Consider the following 12921-nt stretch of genomic DNA (forward strand, 5'->3'; position numbering starts at 1 on the left):
AGGCGGGATCTCGCCTTGCTGAGCCTCTGGGGGCTGGACCCCAGATCTTACTGGAGCTTCCCTCTGAGCCGCCACAAGTTTGGCTTCAGCTTTCTACAGACTTGCTGTGCTATGACTTACCCCCTCTGTGCCTTTCTGGACACAGTGGCCTGCTGCCTCCTCTCATATCCAACTTTTTAAGAGAAGGTGGTGGATATAGAAAGTGGGGAAAGACATGCCTATTGGGCACTTAGGTTGGGGGATCTGGGCTGTTAGGCCTGCCAGGCCTTCTCTTAGGCCCCAGACATCCCGCTCAGTGCCCATCTCCTATCCCTGTCCCCAGACCAACCAAGACCTGTCATTCCTGAGGCCCCGAAGACAACAAACCCCTCCTCCCACAAAGCCGAGAATGCCTCAGTCATGCATTTCTGACGGCCCCATGCCCCTGCCACCAGACCAGGCCGCCGTGTCATACCCAGCTTGGGATGAGGACGAAACCCAGTGACACAGACCCTGTCTTCTTTCCCACGTGCCCTCTCCCCACCCCAATGTGAGGTGATTCCCTTTCCTCTTCCCCGGGCCAGATATCCTGGAGCTGCAGGGGTGGGGGAGTATGGGAGGAGTTCCAAGAGCAGACTTGTCACCTTCTCCTTTCTTGTGTCCCCAGGAACCATGAGGTACCACGCCACCTCCAGCAGCCTCGTGGCCTGGCTGTTTGTGCTGATCTCTGGATGCTGGGGTAAGTCCGATCCTCTGCCCTTCCTGCCCCACGGGGTCTGTGCTCTGGGACAGGGGCTGGGAGAGGGCTGCTCCGGGCCTGCAGGACCTTGCCTTGCTGTGCGTGTGAGCGGGCAGACAATTCCCTCTGTGGCCTCGGTGGCTGCAGCACTTCCAGGGCTGAAAATACCAGCCTCCCTGAGAGGGAAAAGGAGGAGCCTTAGTAGGAGTGAGCTCCCGGGGCAGGAGGCATCTGTGCCGCCAACCGTCCTCGTGGGATGCAGGGCCTGGCCTCAGTTCTCTTCAGTTTCCCAGCTATCGTGTGAGCACCCACCACGTGACGCTCTGTGTGTCTGTGGTGCCCGGCTCTGGGGCGTGCAAGCAATGGGTCACGCTCAAGGAGCCCAGAGCCTAGCTGGGGAGGAAGACACAGCCAGGATTTACCGCATAGACTATAGGTGAGCAGAGTGGTACTGAAGGATGGACCCAGCTCCAGAGAAGCCCCTCATGAGAAAAAGACTCATTGGGACAGGAGGGACCCAGCTGGAGGGAAAGGTTTCATCTTGCTTTGAAGCCTGAGAAGTAGTTTTAGAGTAGGGGAGCAGGAGGAAGGAAATCCCAGAGGAGGGAACAGCCTGAGCAAAAGCGTGGCGGTGAGGAACTCTTTCACCTTGCGGGGGGGACCCGCCCTCCTTCCCCTGCCCTTGCAGTAGGCGGATGCGTGTCCACTCCGGTGCCCGTAGAGGAGACCAGAAAAGACCTGGGCATGTGCCTGTCCCTTGGCTCCCAGACAGCTGGTAGCAAGGAGCAAAGCAGCTCTCGGCTGCACTGAAGGGAGGCCAGGACCGCAGGCCTGGCTGGCCCAGTGTCTCCTGAGGCAGGGTGTCCCTGGGGAGGAGCTGTGGGCACAGGGTGCCTGGTGACGTGGGCAAACACATTCCTGAGTGAGGCCAGCTCCCTCGACAACTCCAAGGAGCCGGGGAGTCTCTGGAGGAAGCCAGCCTCACGCTGGCTGCCCGACAGTCCCCTGAAAGTCCCCTCTCCTGGCCCCTGAGTTTGGAAGGCTCTCTGCTGGAGTACCTCTGTGATGGGGAGCTCACTCCCATCCAGGCAGCCTGGGATTATATTGTAGGCTCACAGACTCTCGGGGCAGAGCCAGAGGGGCTCTCAGACCCTCTCTCAACTCTGGGCAGACTTTGCAGGGAAACGGACACCTGGAGAAGCAGCTGGTCCAAGGTCGTGCAAAGCAGGGCGTGGCTGAGCCTCAGTCAGGGTCTCTGATCTTCCGTGGGTTAGCACTCCCCCACCTGCCCTCTGAGCCCCATTCGGGGAGGTCTTCATGGGAACACCTGAGACAGCTCTGACCCTCTGGCTCTGCTGTATGGTAGACGCCAGGACACTCTCCTCAGTCTCCCCAGGGGCTCTGTGACCTTGGACGCGCACGCCCTTCCCCCTTCTGTGAAGAAGAAATACAGATGTAAAAATAAAACAGGTGCCGAGAGCTCAGCTGTATTCTCAGCAGAGGTGGCAGCTTCCTCCTGAGCCCTGGGGATGGAACACGGCTCGTGCGTCTCAGGCGGGCACAAGGGAGCAGCACGGGGCCAGGGCCAGGACTCCTGGGTTCCAGTGGCCTCCCTGGGGCCGTGTCTTAGCCACTCTGTCCTTCAGCGTTGTTATCTCTAAAGTCAGAAGGAGCACAGGACTCCCCTCCTTCAGTTGTCAGGATGATCGGTTGGGTTCATGCACATATTAAGACCTTAGAATAGCATCTGGTATATATTGGGTCCTAAGTACATGTTAGCTCTTTGATTATGAGCTGTATCTTTCTCCAGAGGAAGCAAATTGGGGCACAGAAAACAGGAAAGTTAAGCAAGTTGCCTGAGACCACCCAGCAACTCTGTGGCAAAACCGCCCTGCTTGGAAGCTAGTCAGCTTTGCGTGTATGTGAGGGGCATGCTGTCTCTCTCACTCCTGGGTACTGTCCCCTCTTCCGCATCCCTGTCTGAGGTGGCCAGTGTTAATTTCTTTGGTACGGTGAGAACATGGCTGACTTAGGGACTGAGAAGCACCCTCTTGGCACCCTGCCTTCCAACACCCGCCCTGACCCCTAACCCTTCCCTCGTCCCGCAGACCATCCCCCATCACCTCTCCCCGCTTTGCTTTCACCTGAACCACAGCCTTAGTGGATCTTTCCTCCCATCCCGGGCTGTCAGCGATGGGTCAGTCTCACGGACTAACCCCCCTGGTTGTCAAACCCCCTTATCAGCCTGTCCTGTTGTCTCTGCTAAAGCGTCCCCTCCTTCTTCCCGGCCTCTGTGGGCCAGTTGGGAAGGCAGGAAGTGAAGGACTGAGCGGATATGCCCTGCCCCGTCCCCGTGTAGCCTGGCCCCAGGGCCTCCCACTGGTCCTGCAGTTGGTTCCCAGGAAGGGGGCAGGGGGGCTCCTGATGGTAGGGCTACCAGCACTCGGGCCCGACAGCAACATGTCAGGCTTCTGATCCCCAGGATGCTGAGGGCCTGCACGGTGGCCACTGTGACAGTGACACAGTGCATAGGATACCTCTGGCAGGGGTGCAGGATGGGAGGGTCCTGTGGGGCTTTTATCCTGAAGCTTGGAAATGGGGGCCAGACAGAAAGATTTGGCCAAGGCCACACAGCAGCAATTGTCACGGAGCTCGTGAGGCCTCTAGCTTTGTCCTCTCTGCCCAGGGCTCCTTCCCTGTCAGGGGGCGCCCCACGACATGGATCTCAGTGTGAGCCACTAGGCCTCTTGCCCCCATCAGTGATCAGAGAACTGGGGAGGCAGGTGTGGGTTCGATCCTTGCCCAGCTGCTTCCAGGCTCTGCCACTTCCCAGTGCTCTTCAAGCCCGAGGAGGAATCCCCGTCCCATGACCCTGAGTAAAGTCAGTGCTCCCTGGCCTGGCATCACCACACTGCGTCTGGCGGCAGTCATTCTGGGATCAGGGATCAGGTGCCCCGGGCCAGGACACTGCCCTCCTCCGTGCCCTTCCCGGATCTTCTTCATCCAGCAGCAGCAGCAGCCCCTCGAGTGCTGTTCTGTGAGCCTCCCTGCTCCCTTTGCCCCTCAGGCCTGTGGCGGTGAGAAGCTCAGTGCTGGGCATTGTTTGCCATCTTCAGAGCTGGTGGACTCCTCTCTTCTCTGTAGGGAACAGTCAGTGAGGGTGGCCAGGGGAGGCAGGAAGATGCCCCTAGGACAGAGCGAGCACTGGATGGAAGCTCATGGGGGACCAAGGTGTGTGGGGTGTGGGGGGCCACTGGAGGCAGCAGGACTGTTCTAAGAATGCTGGCCCTGCTCGGTATGTGCAGGGGATACGTGTCCCCGAGGCCCTGCCAGCTACCCGTGCAGGGCTCTCTGCAGCTGATTATTGGCAGGTCCTGTAAAAGAAAATCTTAAAGTGAATAATGCTGCTGCAGGCGATTTTTTCCCTTGCTGGCTTCTCTCCCCTAGCTGCCCAAGCCCACCGCTGTATTCTCTGGGCACCCCTGAGCCTTTTCCCTGAGTTCAGCCTGCTTCCAATACCGGAGCCCAAGGCTTCTCTTGGCGATCTGAAGCAGCCCATCATTAAGACCAGTATTAATAGTAGCCACCCTTTTTCCAATGCTGGCTTGGTGCTGGCTCATGGCATAAGTGCTTTATGTATGTAATCTCACTTAATCCTCAGGACTACTGTGAAGTAAGTCTTACTGTTGCTCTTTTACACCTGAGTACACTGAGGCATGGGTAGATCATGCAGCTAGAAGGAAGCACAGCAAAGTTCCAAACAAAGACAAGACCCTTGATTAGTGGCCTCTTTCTGAGGCTGTTATATATGCGAGGGGTTCTGGATTCCTGGCATGAGGATGGAGGAATGTATATGAGTGCATGTTTATAGTAATGGCGATCAAGGAGGGCTTCTTGGAAGAAGGGGCATCTGTGATAAAACTTGAAAGATGACTATGACTTGGACTGGTGAAGGCAGAAGAGTCAGCAGTCCTAGCCAGGAAGCGAGATTAAGGCCAGAATGTTTGAGGGATCAGAAATGGCATCATTCTGAGCAGATTTAGGGGGAGGAGGAAAAGATGCCACCCTCTGCCTCCCCACCCCCCACTAGGAACCATCTCAGGTGGGAGGGGCAAGTGCTCTCCCTCAGCTCCAGCCTTCTCACTTCCTGGGAGCTGGCCTCTGTTCTCCAGGCAGTCACAGGCCCTGAGAGAGCCCCACGTCAGCAGAAATGGGGAACGGGAGGGCTGTGTCCCGTGCCTGTTGAGGAAGTCCCTGGAGGACCCAGCGGGAGCTGCTTAGGGCAGCACAGTGTCAGCCCTGTGCAAGCCAGACCTGCTACCCACTGGTTGGCAGGGGTGGAAGAGGAAGTACCCTCCTCACTCGCGTACTTCCGGGTGTCTTCCCACACCAACAACCAGTCCTTCAATTCTCCAGACACCGAGTGGGTGTCTGACTTACATTCAGTCTGACTCTATCCAGCGTTAGTGTCAGATCATACAGAGTTAAGGGTTCAGGCCTACAAGATCACCCCCACTTCATAGTCAGTCCCAGGTCCCAGGTCCCCTGTGCTCTGACCTACCAGTCCTAAGTCACAGGTTCCTTTGACCACCTCCCTCTAACCCCTCCTCAGGTTGGATCAGCTGGAATAACACTCTAAACTCAGGGAGGCATGTTGCTTACATTTACTGGGTTAAACAAAGTGTACAGCTCAGGGGCGGCCAGACAGAGCAGGGTTGAGGGCAGTGGGAACCTTCCACGTCCTTGCTAGGCGACCCACCCTCCCAGCACGGGGCTATGTTCACCTCCTGGAAGCTTCTCTGATCTTTTAAATCTCTGGCCTCCTCCCCTCCGTGCAGGTCCAGCTGGGGCTAAAAGTACCTGCTGTCTATCTAGTCCGTCTTTCTGCCACCAGCCCCATCCTGGATCCCCTCACTAGCATAAACTCAGCTGTGCTCAAAAGGGCCTCCCTACAAAGGACAAAAGACACTCCTCTCGCTCCGAAAATTCTAAGGCATTTTGGAATTCTGTGCCAGGAACTTGGACTAAGACATATATATATATATGTATTTTTTAAAGATTTTATTTGACACAGAGATAGAGATCACAAGTAGGCAGAGAAGCAGGCAGAGAGAGAGGGGGGAAGCAGTCTCCCTGCTGAGCAGAGAGCCTGATACGGGGCTCGATCCCAGGACCTTGAGATCATGACCCGAGCTGAAGGCAGAGACTTAACCCAGGTGACCCCAGATATATTTTCTATTATACCACACTATTGAAGACCATTGAGAGGGGGCTCAGGTGACAGGTAAACCCAGCCTCGGGGAAGCCTCGTGTGGGGGACTTGTGGTATGAAGGGCTTGCCCCAGTTCCCTCCAGACCCAGTCCTCACCCCAAGGCCATCACAGAGTGGTATGGGGCTGAACACCTGGGGGCTCTGTAAGACCTAGGCCACTGATTCGCTGTGTGACCCTGGGCCAGTGACTACGGATCCCCTACAAGCCTTGTTCTCCCCAACAGTAAGATGGGGAGAGGATAGCCCTGGCTGTCCTGCGAAGATGGAGGGAGAAGGTCCCATAGATGGCAGTTCTTGTGATACCCCGTGGGATGGGCTGGCCACTCCTTCCGGTGACAGATGGCTGCTGAGAGCCCCCGAGTTCCATGCCCTGCTCTGAGGCACAGCCCGGGGCCTCGACACGCACACCCGCCACCTGCTGCCATGCGGCCTGGCAGGAATATGACATGTGTGTGGCTTGAAATTTTCTAGGCACTACATTAGAAAAGAAAGTCATTTTAATAATAAGTTCCATCCAATATATCTGCAATATTTTCATTTCAACACGTCATCCATATCGAAGGTTAATGGGATATTTTACACCCATTTTTTTCATAGTCTTTTTTTCAAGTCTTTGAAGCCCTGCATGTATTTCATGCTTCAGCACATTTCCATGTGGTGCCCAGGGTGCCAGAGCCGCATGGCACTGGTGGTCTCACTCACCGTAGGACCTCCCGAGCCGCATTATTCCCCATTTACCTCGAGGCCAGACAGGGACTCGCTGGGGGTCCTAGGAAGGCAGCCGTGGCGCTGGATGCAGGTTCCACACCCTCTGCGGCCCCCACTCCGTGTCTCCTTCCAGAAGCTGGCCTGAGGGTACTTGACTGACACTCTTGTCCTCTGACCTCCAGGCCAGGTGAACCGACTGCCCTTCTTCACCAACCACTTCTTTGACACGTACCTGCTGATCAGCGAGGACACGCCTGTGGGTGAGTTGGCACAGGGGCCACTGGACGGTGGGGTGGGTTCCACTCCCCCAAGTGAAGGGGATCCTAGAGATGGAGGCCATGTTCCACCCATCACTGGAGACTCTTCCATGATGTTCATACGGCCTCTCCTTAGTTGTCCCCGGGGATGGGGCACTCAGTACTTCCTAGGGCTGCTCCTTCCAACACAGGGGAGTTTGAAATGTCCAAGGATTTGTCACATTGAGCCCAAGTTGCTTGACTTCTACTCCTGCACTCATTTTGTTCTACAAACGGCTCGTTCCTCTTCTCTGTGATATGTTAAAGATGGCAGCCTTCATAGAGTTTGTTGTAGCCTTCTGTCCTTGGCTGTGATCACTGAGTTTTCTGCATTGAGGGTGCCTGTTTTGGTCATGAGGGAAAAAAATTGGGCTGTTTAGGAGGTGATCACGTCCCTTTCCACCCCAGCTTCATGACCCAGTTTGGCGCTCATTTCCCTTCCGGAGCGCCTGGCTTCTGTACCTGCGGCTGGAGATGGGCACGCATTGCCCTGTGGTGTTCACGCGGCTCTGAGGACCAGAAGAGTCTCAAGAAATAAGGGTTCATGGAACAAACCCATCTTGCCGCCACGCTCATGGGAAGACTCTCGCTCCTGGGAGCACGCCTGTAAACAGCTGGGCCTGGAAAGGTCCCGCCTCCAGCCACATTCCCTCCTCGGTCTTCATTCTTGTGGGTGTCACTGTAGGGAAAGTGCCTGTCATCTGCGGCTTCTCTCTCTCGGGTCTGGGGGTGGGGGTGTGCATGAGAAGCAGCGTATGTCTGGGGTAGGCCTGGTGTATCTTTCTGGAGCATCGCTTGTCCTTGAAAATGAAGTGGGATGGCAAGCCGGGGGGAGGGGTGTGAAGGTATTGAGCACGTAGGTCATTTTTAAGCACTCTTTTATCTAAAATCAAATGTAGTTGTGTGATGGAAGAGATGCAAAATTCTTCAAAGAGAATCTCTGCTTGAAGAGGGGAGCCCTAGCAGGCCCCAGATTCTCTCCTGCTGTTTGGGGGGCATGACAGCAGCCCCTGAAGATGCCTTTCCTTCCAGTCTTCCTGATGGAAGCTTTTTTCCAGGTGGGGACAGGGCATAGCAGGTGTGTTTCTGACTATTGTGGGGATTGTCCCCACCGCCCAGGGCCATTTCATTTCTAGGGCCCATGACGGGTAGGGAGGGGGTGCTCTGTGGAATGTGACAGTTTTTCTGGTGACTAGCTGCCCCCTTGGATCAACACTGAATTTGTGGCTCACACTGGATTTGTGGATGTAGGTATTTAAAGGGTCCTCCAAGAAGGAGGCTGCCTGTCTCTCTGGAATGTTCTTCCACAGGCTTACTCTCCTCCTGGTGGGGGGTGGGGAGCGTACCTAGAAGTCTCTTGGGGGTGCTGCTGAGCTATTTTCTCCCCCTGGGGTTGTGTCAGGACCTGTTTGTGGGCTTCTGGATTCATCTGGGGTTTCTCCCCACACCTAGGCCTAGCGTGTGGTCAGTGCCGAGAGAGGAGAGCAGGTGTCTGGTTTGTGTGGCTCAGGAAATGAAGGAATGTTAGCAGCCTTTGTCATCATTAGGGGCTTCCTCGGTTTATCAGACGTAGAGGGCATGCACCCTTTGTGCTAGGCCTGGCCGCTGTGCTCCCAGATAGGAATTCGATGAGGGCATAAACAAGTCAATGTCAGGCTGATGGGGGCTGGGCTGGATGTCTGAGTAAGTCCTGGTAGAGGATTGAAGGAGGAAGGAGCATCTCTCTGGAGACAGAGCAGAGGCAGGAGGGAGCAGGAGAGGATCTGGGGAGGTGGTGGGCCTCAAGCAGAGTCCCAAAGGGCTCCCTTTCCTTCCTTCCCACACTGTTTCCTACAGCTGACTTTCAGAAGGGTCTGTCTTGACCCCATCTGTGGTGGAGGGAATACATTAGGGACAGGTGGGCCATTGAGGCAGAGGTGTGGCTGAGCCATTAATGGACCAGGGGAAGGCTGCTCCAGGTCAACGGTGCTAGCTCCATCCACCCCAGCTGTGAGCCTGCCCAGCTCCAAGTGTGGGGTTCACAGAGGCCTGAGGGCTGGAAAGGTGGGGGGTGGGGAGGATAGCGGTCAGCCAGTGCTGACAGTGATGAGCCCTAGGCCCATGCCCCCACCGCAGGGAGTCCTCCAGCAGGCCCTGCTCTAGCTACCTTTGGCTCTGGTTCTTGATTGTCTTCTGCAAATGCTAGCATCGATCGGCTTCCAGGAATAACTGCTAGGACACGGCCCCATTAAGGCTGCGCCCGGCAGTCCCAGCAGGGGCGTCCGTCTGGTGCAATGGGGATTGATCCTTGGCTCTGGGGGACCGTAGGAATGAGAGAGAGCTCAGTGAGCTGGAAGACGGCTCAGTTCCTCTCTCTGGGCAGGGGCTGGTGCTGAGCTGGCTCTTACCCTCCTAGTTCCTCCTTTCCTTCGGCATCAAGATCAGGCAGCAAGCTCTGGCTTGAAAGGCATGAATTCAGTTTTTGCTCCTCACTGTGTGGTATTGGGCACAACGCTGTCCCTCTCTGGGCCTTACCTCCCATGTCACCAATGAGAGGGCATTAGAAAGATGGGCCCTGTGGGCTTTAGCTTGGGTAGTCCTACTAGCCCGGTGTATCTCCAGGCCCTCAGATAACAGGCCTGGGGACCTTCCCTGAGTGCTGTCACCTCTGTGGCCCTGGGCCATTCAGAGGTTGATGTGGACCCACGTGGTTGGGGCAGGTGCAGACCTCGGACCGGCAGAAGCCAGGGCAAGGGTAGGGGTTGAAACAGCTTGTCCAAGGGGCTGGACCTCTGCTTGCTGTGTGGAACAGGGCGGCCCAGAGACTTGACCTGGAGGCTTGGCTCTCACTGGCCCTTTGCTTTCTGAACGCCAGTGTTCCAGCCTGTAAAATGGGGATGGGAGGGCCCCCTCTTTGGATTCCATACCTGGAGTGTTTTGTTACTGAAAGGAAGGCCTGTGTGTGGCCCAAGGATGACTGGTTGAGCTGTCCTGCCAGCCACAGCTTTGCGGTGGGGACAGACAAGTGCAGAGAGGAACTGGGTCTAGCGGGCTAGTCAATACCAGTGACTTGGAGGTGGAGCCCAAACCAGTCTGAAAGTGGAGGTCAGAGCTATGGGCAGCTCTGGGGCTGATTATCTGGCTTCTGCTTATGCACGATGATGGGGAGCTCGTGATCCCAGTAAGACACAGGCTGTGGGACAATTTTGGGGATGAAAAATTCTTCCTAATATTAATCTGAAATCTGTCCCTGGAACTCCCACCCATTGAGCCTGATTCAGACCACTGGAGCCTTACAGATTAATAATAATAACACATGAACACATGATGCACTATATATGTATAATACATATTATTATAATAACTATGTTTATTGAGTGCTTGGGGGTAGCATACAGTGTTTTAACTAACGTGTCTTCAGATTCCGTTTAAGAATCGGGGTAGAGTTACCTGCAGGCTCTTTGGGTTTGCAGTTTCTGTGAATGTTCTCTCTCGGGCTGGAGACTGCGACTGGGATTCAGCACAAACCTTCTGAGCCTTTCCATTCTCTACGTGCCCGCCTCAGGTCCAGCCCGCAGTATGGGGAGCAGAGCATATGGGGAGCGGAGTGGGAGGGCGCAGCTTGGCCATCCCAGATCTCTTGCGGAGGCCTACACGTCATGTGGCTCTATCTCCTCACCCATCTCCAGTTCCAATTCCCTCTGCCTGATGTTCTTTTTGAGGACCATCTCCCAGCCAGGGAAGACAGGAGCCAAATGAAGTCATTAGGTAGCTCTGCTCCTCCCGCGGCCCCCAGCCTGTTAACATTCAGGGCCCCCTTGTCCCTGTGTGTCTTGCTGCAGATGTGACTATCTGTCACTGGTAGCCGAGCCATCCTGGGAGGGGCAGAATGAGAGCAGGTCAAGGATCCATGCCTGCTTGGGCTGGTGGCCTCGCCCCCATGGTGGCCCCAGCTGTCAGCAGTGAATGGCCACATGGTACCTTTAGGATGAGGGATGGATGCTTCCTCATGCTGTCTCCAGGTGACCTCCGGAATCCACTCAAGACACTCACCAGTATGGCCACATCAATGTCACCAACGTTCTCCAGGTGGCTCAAGCCAGTCCTCAATTCTCAGACCTGTGGCCTTCCGGCAGTTGGTCTTCTCTTCCAGACGTCAGCTCTCCGGCTGTTCCTTAGCCTCCAATGCGCCTCCTGCCTCTCTGAGCACTGCAGGGCCCCGGGCCCAGCTCTGTATGCCTTTCTCATGTTCTAGCCCTATGGCCATCTCCTCTGGTCTCATGGCTTCAGGTCCTTTCTGTATGCTGGCAATTCAGAGCCTTCTGTTTCCTTCCTGAGCCTCCTCCCAGAAGACGTTCCAGACTTGCATGCCCACCTCTGTGCTCAGCATTTCTACCTGGGTGTCGGAAGGGCTCCCATCCTCAGTGCACTTGGGCCAGACTCCTGCCCTTCCCCCAGACCCCACTTCCCCTGCAGGCTTGCCCATCTCAGTTGCACCTGCATCCCACCCCCACCCTGGATTGCTCAGGCTAGAAACTCGGGGTTATCCGGTGCCTTCCCTTTCTCCCTCAGCTTACATCAGCAAACCCTGTTGGCTCCACTTTCAAAATATTTCCAGAATCTTCTCACTTCTCGCTCCTTTAGCTCTTGCCACCACAGTCCAGGCCTGGATTAGTCCAGCAGCTTCTTAATGGTCTCTGGGGTCTCCCTGTCCCCTTGGCCTGCTACAGCCTTTCCCCACCTCTGCAACCAAGGGGTCAAGGGGTGCTTTTGAAGCCAAAGCAGAGCCCCTCATGGGGTGTGCTCAAGTCCCACATCGCACTTAGAATGAAAATGACACAAAGGCTGATGGACGTCCAGTTCCCTGTCAGACTTCATCTCCTTCCCTGTCCCCTACCCACTCTACCCTGTGCAGCTCTGCAAGCATGAAAGGCGGGTTCCCACCTCGGTCTTGCAGTGGCTACTCCTGCTGCTTGGAACATGGTGAGTGAGCCTCCGCTGGTCAGTCTGGTCAGTTCAGATGTTGCCTCCTCCCTGCAGCCTTCCTGGGTTTCTCTAGGCAGGGTTCAAGCGCTGCTTTCTTTCCTGTTAGTCCCAGCCACAGTGCTCTTGTGGCTCCATTGTTTATCTGCCTCCGCTGTTGCACTATCATTGCCTCCAGGTGGCCCGGACCATCTCCGTGTCCCCAGAACCCAGCTCAGGGCCTGGCTTGAGCCTGGGGCTCAGGGCGCATCGGGGAAGCAGTGAGGTTAGTGCATGTGTGGCGGGGCAGGGGGTGGTGGTGGTGTGTGGCTCCAACTGGCAGGGGCTGGAGCTGGCTGGGTTCCGGCTCACCCTCCCTCCTGCAGTCTCATTCCAGGTGCTCCCCTCCCAAGGGTGTCAGGAGTGAGGTGTTGGTGATGACAGGGATGGCTGCCCAGGAAGTGGGCCCGGGAGAGCGTGTGCCCCAGATGGCACAGACGCTGTGCGTGCCTGTGCTTGTGAATGACGATGCTCGCCTGTGCCGAGGTCGTGTTTTTATCATTCCAGCAGCCTGCTAGGGCTGCGTGTGGTGTGTTTGGTGGGGACCCTCAGGGCTGACAGAGGAGCTCTGTGAGGGGCGGAGGACATCTAGTCCATCTCCCTTGGCCCTGACCTTGATCTTCATACCTCAGCTCCTGGAGGGGGTGGTGTCCCCACCAACATCACTCCTTCTATCCTGGTTCTAAACACCACCAGCCAAAAGCCACCCAAGAGCCTCACGAAAGGAGTGACAATGCTTCATCGTGGCCTGTCACCCACCACTCCCACAGACGCCCCGATCTCCAGCCACGGGGCCATACTCAGCAGCCCAACACCTCCCCTCCGTCTCCCCACTGTGCCGTTCCCGGCCCGCCCCTCGGCAGGAAGTGCTCTTCCCCTTCCTGCCTGGGGAATTCCCACTCCTCTCTCCAGGTGTAGCTCAGATA

General features: G+C 56.2%; 1 protein-coding gene across 4 annotated transcripts in view; it reads left to right on the forward strand.

The window, feature by feature from the left end:
• The first annotated feature begins 651 nt into the window (after positions 1-651).
• The window catches only part of CDH23 (cadherin related 23), a 355087-nt gene continuing 342817 nt past the window's right edge, over positions 652-12921 (forward strand). For all 4 annotated transcript variants that reach the window (XM_044239712.1, XM_044239715.1, XM_044239714.1 and 1 more), the window contains exons 1-2: positions 652-718; positions 6881-6958. In XM_044239712.1, coding sequence (XP_044095647.1) covers positions 652-718; positions 6881-6958 — 145 coding nt within the window. The remainder of the gene's footprint in view (positions 719-6880; positions 6959-12921) is intronic.

The sequence above is a fragment of the Neovison vison genome, chromosome 2 (genome assembly GCF_020171115.1).
Source record: "Neovison vison isolate M4711 chromosome 2, ASM_NN_V1, whole genome shotgun sequence".
NCBI lineage: Eukaryota > Metazoa > Chordata > Mammalia > Carnivora > Mustelidae > Neogale > Neogale vison.